At 53.7% G+C, this 25,426-nt stretch overlaps 2 protein-coding genes across 5 annotated transcripts in view; one reads left to right on the top strand and one right to left on the bottom strand.

Moving 5' to 3' along the window:
• SMTNL1 (smoothelin like 1) overlaps positions 1-25,426 on the top strand; it is a 208,942-nt gene that overhangs the window by 153,321 nt on the left and 30,195 nt on the right. The gene's annotated exons all lie outside the window — the stretch shown is intronic.
• SLC43A1 (solute carrier family 43 member 1) lies at positions 434-24,320 on the bottom strand. Of its 4 annotated transcripts, none has more exons than XM_059709315.1 (15): positions 24,157-24,320; positions 22,701-22,867; positions 13,901-14,078; positions 13,737-13,792; positions 13,536-13,612; positions 10,872-10,964; positions 9,106-9,239; positions 8,029-8,195; positions 6,807-6,953; positions 6,679-6,714; positions 6,322-6,460; positions 4,074-4,215; positions 3,744-3,817; positions 2,057-2,180; positions 434-1,127 (listed from the first exon to the last, which is right to left on the bottom strand). In XM_059709315.1, the coding sequence occupies exons 2-15, from the start codon at positions 22,852-22,854 to the stop codon at positions 981-983; spliced, it is 1,668 nt and encodes a 555-aa protein (XP_059565298.1). In that variant the 5' UTR covers positions 22,855-22,867; positions 24,157-24,320; the 3' UTR covers positions 434-980. The 4 variants fall into 4 exon arrangements, with proteins under 4 accessions (XP_059565298.1, XP_059565296.1, XP_059565295.1 ...); XM_059709313.1 differs by lacking the exon at positions 24,157-24,320 and adding an exon at positions 23,861-23,974; XM_059709312.1 differs by lacking the exon at positions 24,157-24,320 and adding an exon at positions 23,517-23,657.

Here is a 25,426-nt window from a genome sequence, read left to right as displayed (position 1 = left end):
TCCCTTGATGCAGGTAATTTTAAAGTCTCGCTTTAATGGTAAAAGTAAATATCAATATAGTATAATGTGAAGCTCAAAATTTGCATGACGTTTTAGGAGACTATTAAAAAGGCACTTTCAATAGGCCCCCAGGAATGGTTTGGTAGGAAAGTTTGAGAGTCATCCATTCTTTCTAAAGCATCCTGCCCTGACCCCCTATGGAAAAAGGCTAGCCTCCCGGATGTACCCCAAACCCAGGAAGCGGGGGCAGGAGCAGAGAGAGAAGGGTCTGAATCCAGACTCTAAGGACAGGGCCTCGCCGAGAGCAGGGCGGTCAGCCAGCTAGCCAGAGGTGGACAGGCTGGCACTTCAGGTGTCCTACTTCATGCCCAGCCAAACCTGGGTGAGGTGATGGGTGGGGGTGTGGGAAGACACAGGCACACACCAGCCAGTCTCTCACTTCCCTTTTTATTTCCTCTGAGATCTGCAAAAAGCAGCACCAGGGAGGGAACCCGCCCTCCAGCCCCTGGAAGGGCCTTACCCCCCACACCCCATCCAGGACACAGCCAGCACCTCAGGCCCCTTTCCCCTAGGGGAAGGTTGGTTCACACACACCACACACATGTGCACATGTACACACTTCACACTTACATGTACACTCTGGGCATGACACAGCTGGGACTTGGGGGTAAGCTGTTTGCTGGCCCCAAGCCCCCAGGAGGCCCCAGGAGGACGGAGGCCCAGAGAAAGGGGAGCCCCACACCCGGATCTCCCCCAGTCCAGGAGGAAGAGGCCCCATCCTTCTAGCGCAGGGCCTGTCTTCAGTCAAGGGCACATTGCTTGGGGGGATTTTTTTTTTTCCTTTTAGCAAGTCCCTACAAAAATAGAACTTCTCCTGGTATTTATAAATCCACGGCCCCTGGCTCTGTGTGTGTTACAGGTAGAAAAGCCACATGAGGCATTCCCTTTGGTTGCTCATCCGGTCCGTTGTCTGCGGAGGTCTACGCAGTCACCTCAGAGTTGCTCAGCGCCTTCAGTGGGCCCTCCCAGTCAGTGGTGTGCACCTTCTGCAGCCGGGCTCGATAGTAGAAGAGGTAGGAAGGTAACAGGAATCCCAGGAGTGAGAAGAGCAGGAGGCCCAGGTTCACCTTGAGGGCAGAGAGAGAGCGTCAGGCAGGTTCCCGCTCTCCCTCTCTCCTCCAACAGGGAGGAGGAGGCCAGGATGACACGTATAGCTAGACCTTACTGTGCTCCATCACTGTTCCAACATGCCTCGTTTTGTGGTGAGTGGCCTTGCAAAGCAGCAGAGCCTGGTTTGAACCCTGGCTGACACCAGCGCCCACACTGGGGACACGGACAGAGGGGTCACTGGGGTGGTGAGAAGAGCCTCCGGGGCAGTTAAAGGAGCTGGGCAGATGGAAGGGTCAGCGGCCCAGCACAGTGGCCTCACACGGGCTTGGACTCCACTCGCTCTGCATCCCGCTCTGCATTGCTCTGGGCTCTAAGTGCCTCCCTCTCAGCACCCTTCCGGCAAAGATGAAGTGATAAAGCACACAGTGTGTGAATGGTAGTTGTCAGGTCATCGTCTTTGTGGGAGAAGGGTTATGGGAGTGAGTGGTGCACCGGGCAGGGAGGTCAGCTTCCGGGGGGCACATGTCGGTTTGATGTAAGGAAAAGCCTTCCCAACAGTCCCAGTGGTGCTGCCGCGTGCAGGACTGGTCACTGAGGGACCCCCTTTGTCAGGGCTGCTGGAGAGGGTCCCTGCCTTGGGTGGACCTGGGTGGGATCCGTTCTGGGCCATTTCACATGTCACCAGGGAGCTTATTAAAAACAGACTCCTGGGCCCAGGCCAAGAGCTGCTGATTCAGCAGGCGGGGGAATTTGTGTTCTTAACACTCTGCGAGGGGTTCTGACGGGCAGCCAGCTTGGGAACCCCCAGATTACAGGCTTCCAAGGCACCTCCTGGCTGCGATGAGAAGAGGGAAGGATTCTATCACATACCAGCTCCCCACCCCCAGCTCCTGGGCTGCACCCAGGAGGGGGGTCCTGCTCCCTCCACATCTCCCCCAGTTCTCACCCAGAAGGGGTTTCCTTTCAAGGGTCCCACCATGGCCATGAAGAGCGGCTGCTGGAGCAGGGCAAACACGGCACTGATGAGGGACTGCAGGCCTGTCAGCGTCCCAAAGTGGTTGGACGGGAACCTGTCGGGGAGAGGGGGCCAAGTGTGAAGGGCGTGTGGCCCTCTCCTGCCCAGCGCCCCGCCTGTCCCCTTCCCCAGACACCGCCCTCTGTTCGCCAGGCAGGGCAGAGCTTAAGAGTTCAGGCTCTTTGTGTGTGCTCTCCGGTCCCTGGCCCGGAGGGTGTATATGCCATGACTTCAGGGCCCCCAAACTGGCTTCTGACACCTCCTCCTTGTGCAATTAACTCAACCTCTCTGAGCCTCACTTCCTCCCCTCCACACAGGGCTAACCCTAGCCTCACGGAGCTGTTCATTTATGCTTTTAACAAATGTTTATTGAGCTCCTACTGTGTGCCAGGTGCCAGGCTAGGTACGTGGATATTCAGCCATGAACGGAACCGACAAAGATTCCTGGAGGTGGCATTCTGGTGGGGCGGGTGGCAGTCACCCACTAAGCGAGATAAAGGCCTCATGTGCTAGCTGGTGATAAGAGCCAAGGGGAGAAGGTAAGCAGAGATGGGGAGGGTGTCGAGGGGTTGCAGTTGCAGATAGGATGGCCAAGGGAGGTGCCACGGAGCACAGCGAGGTGAGACCTGGAGAAAGTGAGACAGCTGTGAGCCTTGGGGTTTATGAGGCACCAGGGTTGATGAGGCCACAGGTGGAGGGCGAGGAAGAGGGCAGAAAGGTCCCTGTACCAGGTCTTGTGGGGCCTTTTAAAGCCTTTGGCGTTTTCTCTGAGTGAGACAAGACGGGAAGCCATGGAGTGCCACGAAGAGACTTATGTCCTAACAGGTGTCTCCAGTGCTTGCGTTATAAATAGCCCGAGGGACGGCGAGGGCAGCCAGGACGGGGTGCAGGGGTGGGGACGGTCAGAAGGGTTGGCTATGCAGCGGGCAGGATGGTGGCCAGATTGGACGTGGGGGGAGAAAAGACGAAGAATCAAGAGCGACCCCACAGTTTTAACTTGAGCCAACGCAGGGGACGGAGCTGAGATGGCTGTCGTAAGGTTTCAGGTTAGGGGGTGCGGTCAAGTGTCCCCCAATGTGTCCGCCACCAGCACATACTCAATAACGGTCATGATTTCGTCACCGCTACTGTAATATCCTATGTTCCTGCATCGCATACACAGGGAGAGTCACCCGGCAGCGCCGGGCAATGGGAGTCAGAAGAGAAAGAAGGGAACGGGCCGTTCAACAGGAAGCAGGGAAATTATAAGGCAAACAAGACTGCGGTCTGGAAGTTTCTACAGGGCTGACATGGGGAGAGAGGCCACTTGGGGGGCCATTTCAGAGAGCAGACACAGGACCCACGTGTCACCCAACCAAGTATTGCAGGTTCCTCTAAGGGAGACTTCCTGACGGGGGACTTGTCCTGCAGTGGGGTAGGCTGTGTCTGAGGTAGTGAGCCCCCCGTCACTACAGGAGCTCGAGCATCCACCCCTCCTCGGACATGTCAGCATTCCAGGGAGGCTGGGAGGGCTGGAAGGGGTGCCTTCAGGGGTGTCTGGGGCCCCTTGCTCTCGGCTCTGGGACCCTCTGCTTATGGGGGGAAGCTCAGCAAGGCAGGTGGGACCAGGTTGACTCACACCGCCGCGTAGAGGCCGCCGCAGGCCGAGTGGTAGAAACCTCGAACGATGGTGTGCAGGACAAAGGTCATGAACTGAAACCAAAAGGGAGAGGAACGCGGTTTAAGGGCTCGATGCAGGCAGCATGAAGGGTGGGTGCTGGGAACAGGGAAACGGAGCCTCGCAGAGCCCGCCTACCCATGCCGACCCTCTCCGAGACCCAACCTGCTAGAAACACTCCCCGGAAAACCAGGCAATAGATCCAGAGGAGGAGAACCACGTTTCCTGGACAGCGGGCACCCAGGGAACGGTCCAGCACGGTCCCTTCAGAGGAGCCTGAGAGGCAGGTACCTGGAGGTGTAAGTTGTTGATGAGGCAGGTGATGCCAAAAGCCACCAGCAGAAAGTTGGTCAGGGTGAAGGCGTTGATGGCGTTGGTGAGCTTCTGGATCTTGCGGTAGCGCGGTCTGACGGACTTGGTGGCAATCCCGTCCCTGCCGAGAACAGGGTCACTGGCCGCTGCTGCCGCTGCCTCTACCTCCCCGCAGCTCCCTGCTGCTCAGCCTGGCCCTTGCCCCTTCTGCTGTGGCTCCCCACCAACTACACCAGCATCACCGGGACCTCCTAAAATGCAGACCCCAGGGCCTCAGTCCAGACCTCAGACTCTCGGGACGCCCAGGAATCTGCATTCGGACAGGGACCCCCACGTATTTCACATGCACACTGACGGCTGAGACCCGAGGATGGGAAGGAAGGTGGAGGATGGGGAGCTCTCACACCGCTTCTCATCAGGAAAGTGTCTCTGCCCACCAGCCTGGACAAGCGGCCTGCCCAGCAGGCCCCGCTCTGCACAGGGTCAGGGCTCCAAGGCCGGCCCAGGGGAGAGGGCAGGAGGCTGGGATGAGGGCAGGCTGGTATCGGTCCTAGGCAGAAGGGCCCTGCTAATGGGCCCTGGCCCCCAGGGGCAGAGGGCAGAGGAGGAAGGCTGGTGCCAGGGCCAGGGGTACCACTGGTGGGAAGGGAAGCCACTGATTGCTCCTTAGCTACCTTCTCTCCCTGTCTCCCTCTCCCGACCTCACAGGAGACTATTGACTTAACACAAAGAGAACAGCAGTTGGACGTTGGGCCCAGCGGCGGTCTCCGGCCAACAAGTGGCCCCGGTGACACCCGCCTCCTGTATCCACACCCTATACAGTCCTTCCACGCTGCACAGTTACTCTGTGTGACCAACAGAACATGATGGGAGTGACGGTGTGGTTCTGAGATTATGCTACAGACACTGCCGCTTCTATCTTGGTCTCCCCCTTAGACCTTGCTCTGGGCAGCCAGCTGCCCCGTCCTGAGCAGCCCCGTGAAGAGGCCTGGGTGGGAAGGACCAAACCTCCTGCCAACAGCACGTGAGGAAGTGCAGGAGCAGATTCTCCACCCCAGTCAGCACTTTGAGGACTACAGCCTGGCCGACAGCTTGACCGAAAGCTTATGAGAAAGGCCGCGACAGTCCGAATGTCCATGTCCCCCTCACCCCCCAATCCACATGTTGAAATCCTGGTGCCCAAGGTGATGGTGTGAGGAGGTGAGGCCTTTGGGAGGCGATTAGGTCCTGAGGGCAGAGACCTCATCTTAGGATTAGTGCCCCCCGAAAAGAGGCCCCACAGAGCTCCCTAGTTCCTCTGCCACGTGAGGACTCAGCGAGAAGTCTGTGACCCAGAAGAAGGGCCACGCTCGGCCATGCTGGCACCCTGGTCTCAGCCTTCCAGCCTCCAGAGCTGAGAAATAAGTTCTGGTTTTGATAAGCTGCCCAGTCTGTGGGGACTTGGTCATAGCAGCCCGAACAGACTCAGACTCTGAGAACCGCTCAGCTAAATCATCCCTAGATTCCTGACTCTCAGAAACTATATGAGATTGTTGTTCAAAGAAGCCAAGGTTGGGGGTAATTTGTTATACAGCAGTAGGTAACTAATGCGCCCCCTCTATCTCAAGCTAGCCTTAAAAGTATACCCTTGCCCTAGCTGGTTTGGCTTGGTGGATGGAGCATCGGCCTGAGGACTCAGGGGTCCCAGGTTCGATTCCGGTCAAGGGCATGTGCCTTGGTTGCAGGCACATCCCCAGTAGGGAGTGTGCAGGAGGCAGCTGATTGATGTTTCTCTCTCATCGATGTTTCTAACTCTCTATCCCTCTCCCTTCCTCTCTGTAAAAAAAATCAATAAAATATATATATTTTTTAAAAAGTATACCCTTTATAACATAGGTTCTGGAGCCTGCTACCAAAAGCTGTGTGATCTTGGGTAAGTTACTTAACCTTTCCATGTCTTAGCTTCCTCATCTGTGAAATGAGGATACTGTACCTAGCTCAGAGAGCTGTTGCAGGATTAAATAAAACGATGCGAGGTGCCTAGCGCACAGTCGGCTCTCTCTGTGAGCTATATTTATCAAGCAGGCCGTGTCCCCTCTTAGCCTCAGTTTCCTCCTCTATAAAATGGGGAGGTACCTCTGCTCTCTCAGGGCTCCTGGGAGAATGAAATAAGATGCCAGATGTGAAAGCACATAGAAAATGGAAGCACCATCTGACTACTTGCTGTCACCCTCCCTGTGCTGGTCACCTGGCATCGTCAAGGGCCATGCCCTCAGTGGGGGTGTCCACACAGTCCTTGATCCGCCAGTCCATGAGGTAGCCAATGAGAGGGCAGGTGAGTAGACACAGCAGCTGCATGGCCCCAAAGACGATGGAGTAGAACCCAACTGGGTAGGACGGGAAGGAAGCGGGGTCAGGCGCTGGCACAAGGGATGCCAGAAGCCCAGTGGGCACCACCCCCCACTTCCAGCAGAGAAGAGGGAATGCCAATATAGCCCTCCTCTGGCCCCACATTCTTAGATCTGACAGGGTGTGTCCAGGTTCCCTGCCAGGTGGGCAGCAGTAGGGTGGGTGCAGGCCAGGGTCTCAACTTTTGTCCCCCTACCTGTCTCTTCCGCTCTTTGCTTCAGGGAGACGGTCTCTGTTGGGGGTAGCAGGGGGAGAAGCCAGAGTAAGAGGAGCTCAACCAGGGTGACCCTCCTGTGCCCCCCAGTGGGCTCAGCAGCACCTCACCATGCTTCTGGCCGCCGGTCACGATGAACTCCAGCATCTTGTTCATGGCGGCCATGTAGAAGATGACCCGCAGCTGGGTGATGCCCATGGTCAGGAGGCTCCACAGGAAAATGGGGGAGCAGAGGCTCTTGCGGAAGGGGACAGACTCTAGAGAGACAGCAGGGGGCGCCCCTGAGCCCCTGAGCTTCCGTTTCCTTCAATGTCCCGGCCCATGCAGTTCTAGTGAAGGCTCTAACACTATGTGCCTTCGGATAGAAGCCAGTTTCTTCAAAAACAAGGATTCAGACTCACTGACCTCCAAGGTCTTGCCCAGCTCTGTAACTATCTCAACAGCACATTTTCAGCGACCTCTGGTGTAAAACCGTATGCTTGGTGTGTTAATTTCTTCAGCCACTATGCATTAAACACTTACTAATCCGATTGTGCAACACCCCTACTGTTGCCACATATTACAGATGGGGAGACTGAGGCTCAGGGAGGCCAATGACTTGCCCGAGCTCATGGGGCAACCTACACTCAGCTCACACCCGTAACTCGGCCATGGGAGAACCAGCAATGGGAATACCACCCCAGGAACTGCACAGCGTTCCGCCTTTTACAAAGGGCTTCCGTGTCCACAGCTTCATTCAATCCTCACAACTTCCCTGTGAGATGGGTGTGATTAGTGCTAGTTTAAGAGATGAGGAGAGTGAGAGCAGGGTTAAGGGATCTATCTAAGTCACGTGGCATGTAACGGGGGTGGAGGGGGTGAGCCGGACTCAAACCCTCATCTCCTGATTCCAAGGCTGGTGCTCCTGCCACTGACAGAGCCAACGCCTTGGGAAGTGGTCCAGACAGAAGGCGGGTTGCGGCTCCTCCTGCGGCCAGCAGGGGGCGCGAGCCAGACAGGTGTTGGAGGGGCCAGCTCACCTGATGCAAGAAGCTCAGAGGTTGCAGGGAGCCCTGATGAAACCAGTTACCCCACAGGCCTGGAGTCTCTGCCCCATCCTCTCTCCGTTACCCCAGGAATCCAGCAGAGTACCCCCAGATCTGAACTTCCCAGAGTTCTCTGAGCCCTATTTCCACTCCCCCTAGCCTGTCGGTGGGGATTGCCCACGTACCTCATGTGGTGAGTGAGGACTGAAGAGGGGAGAGAGAAGCCAGCCCTTGGTGTGAGTGCTCACTAAGTGTGAGGACCCGCCGTCCCCAGTCCCCAAGGCTGTCGCCCTGACCAGATACTCACTCTCACGAGGGTTTCCTGAGGTGCCACGAGTGTCCTGGGAGATGTCGTCCTCCTCCATGCTGGGGGCCCTCTGGCTCAGCCGCTGGCCCACATTGACCACATGGGTGTAGAAGCGGTCACCTGTCACTTTGTGATCCAGGACCAGCCCAGTGAGCTTGATCTTCTTCCTGCCGGCAGCCAGGCCGGAGCAAGTAGTAACCAGCCCCACAGAGCCCACCCTCAACAGCCTGCCTCTAGGGGGCTGTCCCAGTCATCCCCGGGGTGCTGGGCACCCCTTTGCCCAGCACTCACATGCCCCCTGATGAGCTCCCTCAGAGGTGTGCAGGGCTCACATCTGAGTCCCTCAGAGCCTGGCCCAGGGACCAGCTCAGCGCCCAGTAAATGAAGGCTGGATGAGTCCTTTTCCACTGGGGTTGTTACCGTGGAGGCAGCATTAAGAACTCAGACTGGAGTCAGAGAGCCTGGCTCACCCCCCTTTCAAAGGTATATAACCTTAGGAAAGTCACTTTGCTAACAGCAGAATCCACGGTCACTGGGCTGTTTGAGAATGGCATGCGGGCCAAGCCCAGTGGCTGGCATACAAGAGACGATAAAGACCAGGCACCCTCTGTGCTTGGTTGTGGAGCATCACACACACACACACACACACACACACACACACACACACACACATCCCTTGGGGAACTGACAGGGAGTTGGGAAAAACTGGCATTCGGGCTGCCCCACAAAGGGTGGTATATTTGATTCCTTTCTATCCCCCTCCTGAGTCCCACTGGCTATTCCCGGGGTCCCTCCTACTCTGATCCTGTCCTCAAAACGAAGAAAGGGTAATAACAATAGCAGTCCCCATGTTCTGACTGCCTGGTATGGGCCGGGTCTATTCCAAACACCTGTGGGTGTGCAGGATCAGGCCCATGGTAAGAATGAGAAAGCAGAGCTCGGGGAACGCAGGCCACTTGCAAACCCAGGTCTCTCTGACTTCTCCGCTCATTCTCCCCATCACACCACCACTCCCCTGGCCTTCCTCTGCAGGAGGGAGGTCCCCCTCCACCCCAGCACCCCCACAGAGCCACTCACGTGTAGCTGCCTTCCTCGGGAGAGGGAAAGGCTTCGGTGGGCCAGTTGAGGGCACAGTTCAGGAAGATGAGGCAGGCCAGGCCCGACCAGGTGAACATGATGACCATGAAGGACACGCCAGCATCGTAGATCAGCTGTGGAAGGAGGAGCAGACCCATGGGGAGGCCGCCGGGCTCCAGGCCCCCCTCTTCAAGGACGAGGTAGAACCCGGGCCCCCAAGGCCTCAGAGGAGGTCTCTTCTACCCCATTGCTTGTGTCCAATTTGCAGATAAGGAAAGCAAGGCCAGAAGTTAAGAGTCAGGCCCAAAACTCACCCCTCCTCTTCCTTTCTCGCTCCTTCACCCTGGAGTGGGTGAAATAGTTCCCACAAGGTACTGAGGTTGCCAGCCACAGCTCAGAATGTCTTTGAAATCTCAATTATTATCTTTAAAAGACACATTCATTTTGCCTATGACTCCATACATGTTTGTTTTACACAAAAATGTCATCTCATTTTATGTACAAAAGAGGAGAATTAAGGCTCTAGGTTTACTAGGCCTAGCCATGTTTATCCTGCCCCTGCCTGGCCTGTTCCCTGGGGTGGGGGGTGGGGGAGAGACAAACCCAAGCTAACAAGCCTTATCTCACCTCTCACAGGTGCTGACGCTGAGGGGGAGGGAGGTGTGTGCAGTACTCTGCCCAAGGCCTCCTAACCCAGGACAAACAGGTTCTGAATAGACTGGGAAGCCAGGTACGTGAGATGGTGTCACTCCGCTGTCCTCTCAACCACCCTCTGCCTGGGATGACCGATGTCCGCCCTCCCCTCGGGCTCCTGCTCAGAGCCCCGGTGCGGCCCAGGAAAATGGCTCCTGCTGGGCCTTGGGCTCTTTCTTCCCTGAAGGCAGCACAGAGCTTCAAAGGGCCAAGTCCCAAAGGAGTGGGGATCAGATCTGGCTCCTCCAACCCCACTGTCTGAGTTGGAAAGGGAGAAGCCCCACCTTCCATGCCTGCTGCTATCTGACCAACTGGCAGCCACCCCACCAATGTACACTCTCAAACTCCTTTGGGGGTGCCGGGCAAGTGCCTCCTAAACTAACAAATTAACTGCTCCCCGTGGAATGTCAGGGGCTTACTGTGGCCCAGTTGAAAGGGTGCTTTGTTACCATTTGATATCAGAGGAAGAAACGAGGCCCCAAACTTGCCCAGAACTAAACTCGGGCCTCTGGCTCTAGGTCCACTCGCTGACCTATCTAGGGTCTGGCCTGGCATGGACTAGCTTTGTGACCTTGAACCCAAGTCACCCAGCCTTTCCAGAGCAGGGGAAGGAGATGTGGCTGGAAAGACTGGGTGAGGCCAGAGAACCAAAAGCCTCGAATGCATGGGAACAGGTTGGACTTGATTCATCAGGTGATGCAAAGTGTGTGAGTGAGTTCTCCATCTAAGATCCTTCTGTAAGGCAAGTGAATGACAGATGGGAGAGGGAAATGGCCAGAGGCAGGAGACCAGCTGAGAAAGTCTGTTCTGGCCCAGAAGAGAGGGTGGAGGCCAGGACCAGGACAACAGTAAAGGAAAGGAGGGGAGCAGAGAAATCAGACCCACTGGTGGGCAACAGCACCTGGACTCTTCCCATGATGCCTCAGTGCTTTCCCAGAGGTGGTGGTAACTGACTGGCAGGAACTGGGTCACCGGACACTAGCCACTACATAGGTACCCAACCCCACCCAATTCTTACATCAAGGCAAAAAGAAAGCACAGTGGCCTCCCTGTCCCCCCGGGCAGTTCCAAACCTTGATTCCTGGAAACGTGATGGCAGAAGAGGCGTAGGAGCCGATCATGAGGGCCATGATGGTGGAGCGCAGGTTCCCAAACATGTTGGGCAGCTGAGGGAGGAGGATAAGGCCAGTGAGCAGGGGAGACCCCGACGCCCGCCCAGGCCTCCCCCTTCCCAGCCCCGCCTGGGAAACTTGGAAGCATCCAGCCCAGTGTCCTCACAGGGAGCTCCAAGAACACTAGCCCCATGAGATGCCACAGACAAGTTACAAGGCAAATCAATGCTGGAAACTGCTCTACCCCCTCCTACAGACTCTCAAGGCACTTTAGAATCTAAAAGACTCCCAAAAGTGCCCTCGCAGAGAAATTTTGTCAATTTTGTTTAACCCCAGGGTTTCCCAAGTTCGTTGCTTATGGAGCCACTTTATCCTGTGATGCCTCTTAATAACCCATGAAATGAATGTTTAAGAAGCATTGATCTACTTTGTAAGGTGTATAAATGTCAAATCACCACCCTAGCTGGTTTAACTCAGTAGATAGAGCACCGGCCTGCAGACTGAAGAGTCCCAGGTTTGATTCTGGTCAAGGGCATACAGCTCAGCTGCAGGCTCCTCCCCGGCCCGGGGCCTGGTCAGGGCTTGTGCAGGAAGCAACCAATGTTTTTCTCTTACGTCAATATTTCTCTCTGTCTTTCCCTCTCTCTTCTACTCTCTCTAAAAATCAATGAAAAAAAATCCTCGAGTGAGGATTTAAAAAATAATATTGTACACCTGAAAGTAATGTATATCAACTGTAATTAGAAAATAATTTTTTTAAAAAAAGAAAAGAAACACTGATCTAGTGCAACTCCTTTGACAGATGAGAAAGTTGAGGCCCAGAGAGGGAAAGAAATGTACTCAAGTTCACAGAGCATGTGAGTGACTTTCTCCCTTGTCTGGCCATTCTAGTTCTATTTATTCCAGACCCCGTGGTTGGCTCTGTCACAAGATGGTGCCCCTTAACCTTCCCGGTGGCCCCAAATGTCCCAGTTCCTGCTGAACCTCAAATAGCTCTGGGAAGGCAGGTGAGCCAGGACAAGCCTGGGATAGGCTAGGAGGTGAGGGTGGGACGAAGGGAGGCCAGGTGTCAGGAGGTGGCTCTGACGTGCACAGAGCTTCCCCCAGTAGAGAATTAACTGATTGTGTGTTCTGCTCGCTGGCCGAAGCCAGGCCCTCAGGGTAGGGCAAGGCAAAGTCAAGCCGCCCTCTGTGTACACTCTGGCCCCGCCATCCTCCCGGGTCAGTAGATCCCACAGCTGGGAGGGCCTTGGAGGCTTAAACCCTCTCCAGCGGGGAAAACCAAAGCCCAGAGAGCTCTGGGAAGGAAGCCGGATAAACACAGGGAACCGAGTCCCCCACCAACTTCCAAGCAGCTATGGAAAGGGGACAGAGCCAGGTTTCCCTGGCACCTGTATCTGCCAGGCACGCTGCCAAGGCCACAGGGCAAGTGCCAGGAGCAGAACAGCCCGGGCTTTGACGCCGCCCCGCCACCCTGCCCCCAACTCAAGGGTCCCAGGGCGCTGTCTCCACCCTGCACCGCCGGCGCGAGGCCAGCTCCGCTAACCCCGGGCTGACGCCGGGCAGCACTGGATGTCCCCGCGGAGCTGTCCTGGCCGGAGCCGAGCTGCCGAGGCCTGGGGGCGGGGCCGGGGCGGGGCTGGCGCCGGGCCCTGCCATTGGCTGGGGCTCGCTGGGCAGGGCCGGGGAGGGGGTGGGGGTGCTGCGATCCGCGGGCAGAGCCCCCCAAGCCTGACCCCTAGGCGGGCGGGGACAGGGTCCAAGGGCAGGCCCCCCGCCACGCAGCCACGCCGGGCAGGGGAGAAGGGACTGCGGGCCCTGAGCCAAGATGCACGGCGGGGAGAAGGGGCCTGGGCGGCTGGGCGGGGACGAGGGATCTGCTTCCTTGGAGAGTTGTGCAATGTCCCAGGCTGGAATGAAGAAGGGCTGGGGGGGAATTCGGCCAAAAACACCCAGTTTGGTGGTCAGGCAACCCTCATCCGAAACAAACAACCAGCTCCAGCCAGAGGCCGGCCCAGCCAGAAACCGCTTCCCCCACCCCACACGCAGGAGCCTTGAACCCTAGACTCACCCACAACACAAACATACACGCTTAAAGTCACACACACGCAAAGCACACACATGCATAAGAGATGGGCCCGTGTGATAAGGCCATTTTTGTAGGTCAAGTGCCGTCAAGTGTTGACAGGTTCACATGGTTCAATCCAACACACGCACGAATACCTGTGCCTTCGCATGCTCTCCCCGGCAAACATACTGTCCCAAGCTGTCCCCTCCCTGTCACTATCACATTACCCACTTTTATTTTCTTTCTAGCACTTATGATTACAGATGGAATGTATTAGTTTACTTGTTTGGGGGTTGCCTGTTCCCCCAACCCCACAATGCAAGCTCCGGGAAGCTGGGGAAGTTCAGTTCTGTTTGTGCTGCAGCCCCAGTGCCTAGAACAGAGCTCAACAGACAGTGTGGGCTGGACAGACACACACACACACACACACACACACACACACACACACACACACTCCATCTGCATCCACTGGCCCCTCTCCACTCTCACCTTCACTCACTCCTACCCCCACCCACTCCTGGGTGCCCTGCTGACAAGCCAGGGCCTGTCATACTCACCGTGAGTGAAGAGAACGTTAGGCAGATTCCACCAAAGCCATTCAGGGACAGCGCCAGGAATATCAATGGAGACAGAACTGGGGAAAGGCGAGGGGTGAATAAGGGCATGGGGGAGCTACCCAAGGGCAGAAGCTGGGTTAACATCCACCTACACCCCACTCATTCTTTTCTCGTGGGGGCACCAGAGGCCAGACCTCTCACCTTTGGTGTCCCGAGAGGCCAGGGCCATGAGGGTGCAGGATGCAGCAAAGCAGGTGCTGTGGAGATTGGGGTGGAGAGTGGGACTGTGAACACTGCGCCTCACCTTCCCCTGCAGCACCAGTCCCTGCCCTCCAGTTCCCCCAGGCCTGGCATGGCCACCTCACCTGCCAACCAGCCGTGTGGGCCGGGGGCCAAAGCGGTCCATGAAGATCCCCAGCGGCAGGGTGGTGGCGCTGAGCACGAAGGAGCCGATGGTGAAGCCCAGGTTGAGCATCTTTTCCTGGCTGTCACAGCTGGGCCAGCGGAGCTGTGCATCCTGGGTGATGTTAGTGGCGTTCTTAGCTGAGGAGGGGAAGGGAGCGCTCAGCACGGAACAGCAGGAGCAGCTGGGTGCAGGAGAGGGCGGCCTGGGATCAGGGGTCCTGTGCTCAAATCCCATGCCTCTGATTCACTGCCAGTCACGTGACTTCGGGGGTGGCCTAGAGTCCTATCTACTCTGGTGGGGAAGGAGCCCCATACATGTCAGCAGCTAGTATCTCACTCAGGGGGAGTCACACACCTAATCGGAGGCCTCTACTAGCTCACACACGATCACAGACATCAAAGTATTCACCAGGTTGTAAGGTTCACTCAATGTCTGAGCTTAGGGTGGGCAGACCCCCAACAGGCAGCACCTTCGAATCTGGGACAAAGTCAGTGAGTGATGCTTAGCTGAGGTTACAAGAATTCACTTAAAACCTGGATAAAACTTTCCCCATAAATGATATTCTGATAAAAAATAATAATAATAATAGCTAATATTTATAGAACACTTTTATGTTGCAGGCATTATTCTCGACAGTCACTGAATTAACTTCCAACAGTCCCGCGAGTCAGCTAATAAAGTATCTCTATTCTCCAGATGATAAAACTGAAGCACAGAATTAGGCCCATGGCACTGCCCTCCAACACCCTTTAGAAGTCCTCCAGGTAAACTGCCAACTTGGAGTTGTGACAAGTTCACGAAAAAGGCTTGTGGTGGGGGAAGGAGGGTGACTTCACTTCACTCAGTGCTCAGTGAGCCGTGAGGTGGCGGCTCCCCTGCCTTTCCGTTACCTAGGCATCATGGCCAAGGGCAAACTCAGGGTGCACCCGGAAGGCAGACAGCCCAGGGTCTGAATTCCCACCGCCATCCTTCCCACCGCCATCCTTCCCACCGTGCAGGCTTAGACAAGAAACCTCCTCTTTGTGCCTCAGGCTCCTTGCCTGTGAAAGGGAGCAGAGAATGCCAAACCCATGGGGGCGCCTTAGGAGATTCCGCTGGAGAAGGTGAAAGGAGGCATACGCCCAGGGCCTGGCCCAGAGAAGGTGCTCCTCAAATAGCGGATGAAGGGGAGACAATGCCCCACCCTCAAGGGTCAGACGTGGTCAGCCACTTCTCTAGGTGCTGAGGATCCCGCAGAGAATAAGACAGGAAGTACTCAGCTCTCATGGGGCTTCTATTAGATAGTAAACAAGTAGACGCTGATTTAAAACGGCAGGTGCTGTGATAGGATGATGTGATTAGTGCCTGAACGCTGGGGGCGGGGATGGGGGAACACCTGCTCGCAACGGTGACAATGACCCGGATTTCAGGTATTTGAAGGGCTTGCAGGTGGCAGAAGGGTGAAGTGATCTATGTGATAACAAGGAAGAACATAAACTATGTTCAGATCATGAGTGCTGGCTGACCAGGCGCGAAGCACCTGGGACCATGGTGAGTTTCCCATCGGTGGACACCAGCTGCTGAGGAAGCTGGGGAGGGTGCTTAGGCCCCTGGAAGAAGCAGTTAGAGGCTTAGATCACACAGCCTGTGGGGTTCAGACGGGCCCCTTGATTTCTTGAGATCTTTACGATCACTGTTCATTTCTCCACCAGGTTTGTCTGCGCCCGTTTATTCAGTCTACACTCACTTATTGGACATCTACTGTATGCTGGGCACTCTATTGGGCCACTGGGTAAAGCAGGAAGAAATGCAAAGGTCATTTAGGCTAGAGGCTGCGAACAGGGGACCAGCAATGTCCCCCACACAAGTTTCACTTGGCCGGGAAATTGGAACTGGGTGCCAGTTTAAAATCAGGAGTTATTACATAAAAATCCAGAAGTCTGGCTTCTCTGTAAGAAGTCAGATCTGGCCACGGCTGGGGCCAGATGGGGGCCACCCCTCTTCACCAGAGCTTGCCCTCTCTAAGTCACCCAAGTCCTCGCTCACTTTTCGCTCTGACATTAGCCGTCTTACCGCTGCCCCGATTTGCCAATTATCCACTGGTTGGCCTCTGTTGGCATTTGAGGTTGCAGCCCCTGAACTACATGCTGCCCCTGCTCCCAAGTCCTTGACAATCAAAAGACACGCCTCTTGCAAACGGTCCCACTAGCTCTACGTTAATTAATAGCGGCTTTGCGTGTAGCATCTCATTTAACCCTCACAACAATGATCCCCATTTTATAGAGGAGGAGGCTCCGCGAAGCAAAGCAGCTCACGGCCTCACAGCCCCTCACAGGCAGGCTCAGGTTCAAAGTCAAGACAACCTCTGGAGCCAACGCCTCTCCACTGCACCTTTCTGTCCTGAAGAGGGTGGCTTAGCTAGTGTCCCAAGCCAAAGCGCTGCTGCCAAGTAACTTCGTCGTCTTACTGGTGCAGAATCCCAGCCCCGTGGGTTGCTAATAGCTCCAGGTCAATTAATGCGTTCGTTTCTCCGGTTTATCCGTCAGCCTCCTGTGAGTTTGACTAACATCAGCTAGTTCCTGAGACCTGATCACTTGATGTGGCTGGAGAAAGCCAGACTTCTGAAGCAAGGGGGAAGCAGGCCAAGATGCAAAGACCTCTCAGAACTCTCCCCAGGTCAACAAAACAGAAGGCCTTTGAAATCCAACCCAACTTCCCCATTTCATAGACAAGTCAGGTGAGGCATGGGGAGTGGGACAGGGAAAACATACTCATTAAGTTGGTGCTGGAGTTAGGCTTATTTTTTTTTTAATGTTTTAAATATATTTTTATTGATTTCAGAGAGGAAGAGAGAGATAGAAACATCAATGATGAGAGAGAATCATTGATCGGCTGCCTCCTGCACGCCCCCCACTGGGGATCAAGCCCGCAACCAGGTCATGTGCCCTTGACTGGAATCGAACCTGAGACCCTTCAGTCCTCAGGCCAACACTCTATCCACTGAGCCAAACCGGCTAGGGCTGGACTTAGGCTTAGAAACCATGGAAAACAGTGTCTCCCCCGAGGTGGTATGCAGAGCAGGTGGGGTTTAAGGGGCACATGGAATGGGTTTTATGTTTCATAGTTATTAGCTATATGAATAACAAAACACACCCATGTGTATTTATATATACAAATACACGCATGTATGTACAGGAACATATATGTGTGTGTTAGAAACATGTGTACATATGAATATATTAGAAATGTGTATGATGTGTATGTGCATGTAAGTAATATCAAACCCAAGATTCCAGGCACATTGTACTTTAAAGTGAGGCTACCTTTTTTAAGTGGGTTGATTTAAAAGGAAGTACTAAGTAAACAACAGCACCTCTGGCGCACAGAAATGGTAAAATTGTGAAGGTGAACTACAAATGACCTGGAAAAAAAAGGGGAAACAGGATCAAGGTTAAACGTTCTGCCTCTGGAGTCAAGAGCGTGGCTGAATGCTGGCTCCTCTGGCTGTGCTGCCGAGACCAAGGCTCTGTTATTCCCCCGGCGAAACGGGGATCGTGGTGGCAGCACCTGAGGATGCTGCACACACAAACAGGCGCACAAGGATCCCATCTTCTTTGTCTCCCCGACAGTGAGCACTTCCTCACCCCACTGCTTCACTTTCCTGCAGTTGACATAGTCACTTTCACCAACACTCCCAGAGGACTGGGCTCTACCTGGCTGTCTTGTCTATACCTGAACGCTGGAAGGAGGACCCTAAGCGGAAGGAGGGCGGGGACAGCCGTCTACACTGTCTCCGTGAGGCCTAGGATAAAGGTTCCGGGGTCGGGTCTGGGGTTGAATCCTCACTGTGCTCCTTATTAGCTGTGTGACCTCACACCAGTTACTTAGCACCTCTGAGCTTAGCTTTCTCTTCTATAAATGGGGTTAAGAATACATCACATCATCCACCTGCATCACAGATCTGTTGTGAGGACTAATGATCTAGCTAGCAAATAGTAATTGCTTAATTAACTTAAGCCATTGTTTTATTTGGGCACTCATGTAGGATATACAGTAGTGTGTGATAAACTGAACTGTCCCTGTCTAATTCTGAGTCCTCTTTATTTTATTTTTCACCCTCACCTGAGGATATTTTTCCATTGATTTTTAGAGAGAGTGGGAGAGAGAGGGAAAGGCAGAGAGAAATATCAATGTGAGAGAAGCACATCAATTGGTTGCCTCCTGCATGCCCCCCGACCAGGGCCTGGGCCGGGGAGGAGCCTGCAACCAAGGTCCATGTCCTTGACTGGAATCAAACCAGGGACCCTTCAGCCTGCAGGCCGACGCCGAGTCCTCTTTAGATGTGATGCCCTTCCAGGTGGGTCAGTCACCCACACAGGCGGTCCCTCAAGAGAGGGACAGCAGAAAGCACTGAGAAGACAGAGGGTGTGGCCAGGGAACCCCAAAGCCGACACTAATGAACGCCTCACATCATTGTACAGACTTAGAAGTGGAGATCCAGAGAGGGTAGGTGACTTGCCTAAGATCACACAGCAAATGCTGGCAAAGCTGGGTCCAGAACATAATAACAACCCCCACCAGTTGTCTGAATTTTGAAATCTTGCTCTCATTTCATTTTCACAACAGCCCTGAAGTAAGGATTATTGTTCTGTTTTTATAGATGGAGTAACTGAGATAGTAAGAAAGTTAAGTAACTGGCTCACATCAGCCGACCAGACCATAGCAGAGTTGGAAGTGATGCTGCCTGTCTGTTTCCACACACGATGGGGACACAGATTCCTGGGCTAATTCTATGTCCTTGGGACCCTGTAGAGAGAAAGGCTGAGGCCACAGTGAATAGGGCTTTAAGAAACAGAAAGCTGGCATTTTTCATAAGGTGGCATGAGTAGGCAGAATAGGGTAGAGCACTCCCGATCAGCCTGATAGCTCAAGGACTGAGGCTGGAGCCCCTTGAATGAATGAGAGGTGAGGCAGTGGTTCTCAACCTTCCTAATGCCACGACCCTTTAATACAGTTCCTCATGTTGTGGTGACCCCCGACCATAAAAAAATATTTTAGTTGCTATTTCATAACTAATTTTGCTGTTATGCATCGTAATGTAAATATCTGCTATGCAGGATGCATTTTCATTGTTTGCGACCCACAGGTTGAGAACCGCTGGGAGACATGTGCCCTGCTTTCCAAGAGTGGACAAATAAGGTCTGAGAACAGGAGAAGGGTTCACTTCGATCACCTCTAGTGATCCCAAACAACCAGCTCAGATGTAAACTCCTTCTGGGCAACTCAAAACACCAAATGGATACCTCCCACCACATACAAAAATTAACTCCAAATGGACCAAAAATCTAAATGTAAAACTATAAAACTCTCAGGAGGAAATATAGGCATAAATCTTTGAGATCTTAGATTTGGCAATGGTTGCTGAAACATGACACCAAATGACAAATGGCAAAATAAAAAATCCATAGATCGGGCTTCATCAAAATTGGAAACTTTTGGCCTCCAAAGTGAAAATGTGAAAAGACAACGCACAGTGGGAGAAAAAAATTTACAAGTCATTATCCTATAAAGGACTTGTATCTGGAATATAAAGAACTCTTACAAGTCAATAATAAAAGGGCAAATAATACAATTAAAAATTGAATAGATGTTTCTCCAAAAAGGTATACCAATGCCTAAGAAACATATGAAAAGATTCCCAACATCCCCCTGCCCCTTTATTTTTATTTTTATTTTATTTTTTGCTTTGTTCACTGCTTATTTAAATGGAAATCCTGGGGGAGGGCGGGGGAGATTCCCAACATCATTAGCCATCAAAAGATGCAAGTCAAAATCACAGGAGGTAACACTTTATGTCCACTAGAATGGCTATAATAACAAAGATGAGTCATAACAAGTGTTGTCTAGGCTGTGGAGAAACTGAAACCCTCATACAACACTGGTAGGCATATCAACTGGTGTAGATACTTTGGAAAACAGTCTAGCAGTTCCTCAAAAGGTTAAACATAGAGTCACCCTATGGCCCAGCAATTGCACTCCTAGGTATATACCTAAGGGGAAGAAAAGCATATGTCCACACAAAAACTTGTACACAAATGGGGTCGTTATGTATAAAAGCCAAGAAAGTGGAAACAACGCACATGACCATCAACTGATGAATGGGTAGAGCGCACATGACCATCAACTGATGAATGGGTAGAGCGCACATGACCATCAACTGATGAATGGGTAGAGCGTGGTAGATCCATACAATGGAGTATTAGTCACAACGGGAAGAAACCTAGTCCTGACCTGTGCTACCACTGAGATGAGCCTTGAAGATATCATTCCAAGTGAAAAAAGCCCGTCACTGAAGACCACATATTATAAGGTGCCATTTATATGAAATGTTCAGGATACGCCAATCTATTATTGCCACAGGCAGACCTATGACAGAAAGTAAATGAGCAACTGGGGGTTGAGGGGGTTGAGGAGAGTGGGTACTGCTACTGGGCACAGGGTTACCTTCTGCTGTAAAGAAAATGCTTTAAAACTGATTGTGACGATGGTTGCATAACTCTGAATAGACTACAAACCATTCAATTGTATACTTTATTTTTGGTTGTTGTTTTTCTTTGCAGACATTAAGTACATTTATTCAACTGCAACTATTTCTTCAAAGACCATTTCTTTATTTTTAATAGGTTTTTTAAATTTTATTTTTCAAGTTTTCAATTACAGTTGACATACAATATTATACTAGTTTCAGGTGTACAGCATAGTGATTAGACATTTATATTTCTTATGAAGTGATCAATCGCATGGTAAGTCTATTACCCCTATGACACCATAGTTATTACAATATTATTATTATTATTATTTGTTGTTGTTGTTAATCCTCATCCGAGGATATTTTTCCATTAATTTTTAGAGAGTGGAATGGAAAGAGAGAGACAGAGAGAAACATCAATGTGAGAGAGACACATCGATTGGTTGCCTCCTGCACACATCCTGACCAGGGCCGGGGAACCTATAACCAAGGTACATGCCCTTGACCAGAATTGAAGCCAGGACCCTTCAGTCCGTGGGCCGACGCTTTATCCACTGAACCAAACAGGCTAGGGCTACAATATTATTGACTATATTCCCTGTGCTGTAATTTACATCCCCATAACTATTACTAAATTTTATGGTTTAAATGGGTGGATTGTAAGGTATGTGGCATATCTTACTAAAGTTCTTGTCATTTTTTTAAAAAACTCAGGTGGAAGGATGGGCAGCAAAAGAGAAGCAGGAGTTTGGGGGTGATGGGAGTCTTCTATTTTAAGTAGTGATCATGGTGATAGTTCCTGAAGTATACAAACTTGTCAAACCTCATCAAAATGTGTGACGTAAAGTAATCTTCAGTAAAGCTGATTTCTAGGAAGAAGACAGGAAGAAGCTGCTGGATTGGCAGTGGCAGGCACCAAGGCCACAAGGACAAGTCCTCCCTAGTCTCCAGGGTAAACAGCTCTAAGGGAACCTGGGTTCCCCACCTGCATTTGCAAATGGGGTTTCCCAAAACCCTGCTAGCTCTCTGCCTGGTTCTCTCAGCCACCCTGAACGCCTATCGCTTCATCCCAAGCCTGCTCCTCCTGACCCGACTTGCCTCCCCAGGCCAGCTGCCAGCTCTAATCTCACCTCCTCCAGCACCAGCACCCTGTCATTGGGGCCATCCCTTGATGCCACCTGCTGCTTCCTTACAGATAAGGGTGGCAGGGGCGGAGCAGCATTTGGTGGAGCAGGTGCTGCCCAGAGCAGAGATCAAGACCCTTCCAGCGCTACCCCCAAGGCCTCAGCTTTCTCCCACAACCAAGGTAGGTGCCAGAGGGAGTTGATTTGAGTGGCCACGTAAAGTCAAGACACTAATATTTATCAAGCACCATTGACTCTCACAGCAACCCCATCGTCTCCTCATTTTGCGGACCAAGCAATTGAAGCTCAGTGTTTTAAGGAACTCACTGATGTCACCCACATGGTAAAAGTAGTAGAAACTGGAATTCAAACCCAAGCTGGTCTTCCTCCAGAAGCCTGTTCCACAATATGGAGGCTGGAGGAAGAATGAGAAGGGCCAAATCCCACACCCATGCAGGTGCTTAGGCTGAGCTTGTTGGCAGAGCTCTCCTCCTCAGAAAAGGAGGACGCCCTTTCAGCAGGCGGCCCAGAGCAGTTAAGGAATCTTAGAAATGGAATGTCAGAATTCCCACTCCCTCACAGGGGTCACACAAAGTCAAGGTTATTTTAATGGAAAATAGGAGCCATCCACAATGCCTGGCCTAAAGGAAATAAGGCTTTTATTAACTTTGTAGAAAAGGGTGACTGAAGACCTGGGGACTCAAGGTCCTGAAAAAGGACTGCAGGCCCTTTCTAGTCAATTATTATGTAGGCTCTCCTGTGCCTTATTTAGCCAGTCAGAAATCCCTCACCACTTAGCTGTAGCATTTCCCCTTCTAGAAGTCTCCATCATGCTCTAGACCTGGGGCTGCCAGAGGCTGAGGACGCTGCCAGTCAGTCCCAGGATGGGCAGTCGGCATTCAGTGAAGACTGGATTAGATAAACTGGGTAGAGTGGGCAGAGTGCCGCCCATCCTCTAGTCTAGATGAAGTTTGAAGAGGTCTAGAAGCGAGCTGTCCAACTTCCTGCCCAGTGCTCTGGTTTAAGCAACCCTGTTTTCTGTCCACTCAGCCGCCTGTCCTTCTCCAGTGTCCACCTGCCCCTCCGCTGCCCCTCTCCCCGCCAGACTGGCCCCTTCTTGGGCATACCTGCGCATAAGCTGGAATAGAAGCCCTCGTTCTTGAGCATGATCAGCAAGGAGCCCCAGCCCAGGAGCACGGCAGAGAAGAAGAGATTCTCCACCACGGCCGTGCAGGCCATCCACCAGCGCCTCCGGTACGCCTGCTGCAGCGTTGGGGCCATGCTGGCCGCGAGCCTGCACAGGAACAGAGCGCTGAGCGAAGGGCCCCCCATCGGCCCCTGGTAAGGGTCCTGCATCCTGGTGGCTCCTGAGACCCCTCGAGCCAGCCCCTGAGGGGGCCTTCATGGAGGCCCCATAGCTCCCTGGGCTTTCCAGAGGGTGCCGCGGAGCTGGCTCTGGGCGCGCTGGCAGTGCCAGGGGCGCACGCGGCACTGAGCTCCCGCCAGGCCGCTATCAGAGATGAGAAAGGTCCCGTCTGCGCGCACAGCTTGCTGGCGCGCCGCCAGGCTCTTCCACCCCAGAAGAGGACGCACTCCCAGGGCCAAACCTGCACTTCCCCAAGTCCCCAAAGGTCAGCAGGGGCAGAGCGCGCTCCGAAGCCACCAACGGCCAGCATCCGGCCTCCCGCGCCAGGAAGGACCCCCCAGAAGCAAGCGAGAGCAGGAAGGGGAAGTCTGAAGCTGGCCTAAGACACCCCCCTTCCTGTTGTCCCAAGAAGACCACTCCTCTCCTCTGGGGCTGGGCGACAGCTAGCCCTCCTCGACTTCGCAACAGGTCACCCGTGTCCCTGCAGTTTCTCGGTCCCAGCCAACAGCTGCCACGTGGACCAAGACCCAGGGCGGGCACACTTGCGACCCCAGCGCCCTGGGCGCCCCTCACTCACTCCTTAGGGCACGGAGCACCTCGAGGTGCACCTCGGAACCCGCCCTCCAGCTCCTGCCCGGGGAGGGGGCTCAGGCTCCGGCAGGAAGTCCGGTGGCCGCTGACTTTATAAGGGCAGTGGCGGCTGCTGGGCAGGCGGGCGGGCGGGTGTGTTTACCAGAAGGAGAGAAGGAGCCCGAGCTCCCCCCGCCGAGGCGCGCGGCTGCCACCGCGGGAGGAGGTGGGACTCGGGTGGTGCGGGGCGGGGGACGGCCAGGGGATGAGACCATGGAAAGCTGCGAGGAGCGGGGCAGGGAGGGCAAGGGGGGTGGGGAGCACGAGTTGCCTCTCCGGGGATCTCATTACCCTCATCGGAGAAGTGGCACTTTTTGGATTCCCGCGCTCCTGCAGGTCTGTTCAACCCCCAGAGAGTCGCTCTAAACAGAGGAAGCGCGGCCAGATGGGCCCAGAGGAAGAGGGGGCGGGAGGAGCAGGGTAAAGGGGAGGGAGGGACGCGCTTGAAGAGACAGGACAGGGCGCCGGGACCTAAGGGATCGGGTAACGGGTTTTTCTTGGAGAGCCTGGGAGTGTCGGTGGCAACCCGCCCGCACTCTCGGCGGACGGACTCGCGGCCGGGACCCAGAACCCCACCAGCCGCTCACCTCGGGTCGGGGGCAAATGCCCCTCCTGCAGCGGCGGACGCGTCTGGGAGCGCAGCGCCTCGGCGGCGCGCACACTCGCGGTGCCCGTGTCCCGCGGGCCCAGCCCGGAGCTGCACGGGCGCTCGGCACTTCTCTGCGCGCCGGGTCCCCGCGGTCTCGGAGGTTCAGCCCGACTGCTCGGTGTGCTCACCTCTCGGAACAAGTCAAGAAGCTGGGAACCCCCTGGACGACACAGGTCGGCGAAGCGAGGCGGGGAAGAAGTCGACCTATGGGGTTGATACTTGTATTTATACCCCTTCGGGGCTGCACCCTGAGGTAGGGGCGGGGGCTCCCTTCCCTTCCCCTCCTCCTAGGTCGAATTTCACGCACACGTGACTCGTGCTCTGGTCCCCTGCACACACCCCAGCACCTAAAATTTCCACCGTCACCTCCTCCCCTCTTCCTTGTCACCCCCACCCCCACCCCCCAGGCCGATCCGGCAGCGCCCTCTCTATCCTTGATCAAAACAACCAGAGATTTGGCTGCAGCCGACAGATCGCAACTCAGGGCCCGCTTGGGTGGGGTTTTTAGCTGTGCAGTTGGGAGTAATGTTTTTCAAGAGACAGAATGACACAGGTTCCTTTGGAGTTAGTTGGAGGTCTGAGTTTGGAGATTGGCCTGGGTTGCCTTGGGCAACTTGCTTTAACCTCTCTGAGCCTCAGTTTCCTTCTCTGTAAGTTTGAATTACGACAGAGTAGTACCTGCCTATCTTTGGGGGAATGGCAGGTGGAATTGGGGGTTACCCGTATGGTAGAAAGCTCACTCAGCACAGTGCTTGGTACCTAGTAAGCATAATAAATTTTCATTGCTGTCACTATAATTTTTTTCAGAAGGCCTGATGATGGGATGCTTCCAGATACTTATTAAATGATAGATCACTAGTAAATTTCTCAACTTTCTGGGCCTGTTTCCTCATCTGTCAAAGGGAAGGTGTCACTACTTGGGCTGGGGTGTGGATTGATGAAATGCAAAGGCAAATCGATAGTTACACAGTGTGTTGAAAGTAATATTGGTGGTAGTCACAAAGTTCTGTGGGCACGTGAGCAACTGTCCAGGAAGTTCCGAGAAGAAGTCAGACAAGAGGGCATCTCTGAACAGCTGAGCCACCAAGCCAAGAGAGGAACTAAGATTTGCTGAGTGGCTACTCTACCCTGGGCACTTCCCAAACAAAAATTGTCATTAAGTCCTTAAAACATCATGTTCTCATTTACACCTCACAACTTTTCACAGA

Source organism: Myotis daubentonii, chromosome 9 (assembly GCF_963259705.1).
Source record: "Myotis daubentonii chromosome 9, mMyoDau2.1, whole genome shotgun sequence".
In the NCBI taxonomy this organism is placed as follows: Eukaryota; Metazoa; Chordata; class Mammalia; order Chiroptera; family Vespertilionidae; genus Myotis; species Myotis daubentonii.
This window is presented reverse-complemented; position numbering and strand designations above follow the sequence as displayed.

Bases quoted from the DNA above. Each gene is read 5' to 3' on its own strand.
- SLC43A1 (XM_059709315.1), bottom strand. From the start codon at position 22,854: ATGGCCCCAACGCTGCAGCAGGCGTACCGGAGGCGCTGGTGGATGGCC. The intron at 13,613-13,736 runs GTGAGAGGTCTG...GCCTTTCCCCAG, and splicing joins GGCCTCTCGGGACACCAAAG to TTCTGTCTCCATTGATATTC. The intron at 4,216-6,321 runs GTGACCAGCACA...TGTTCTCGGCAG, and splicing joins ATGGCCCTTGACGATGCCAG to GGACGGGATTGCCACCAAGT.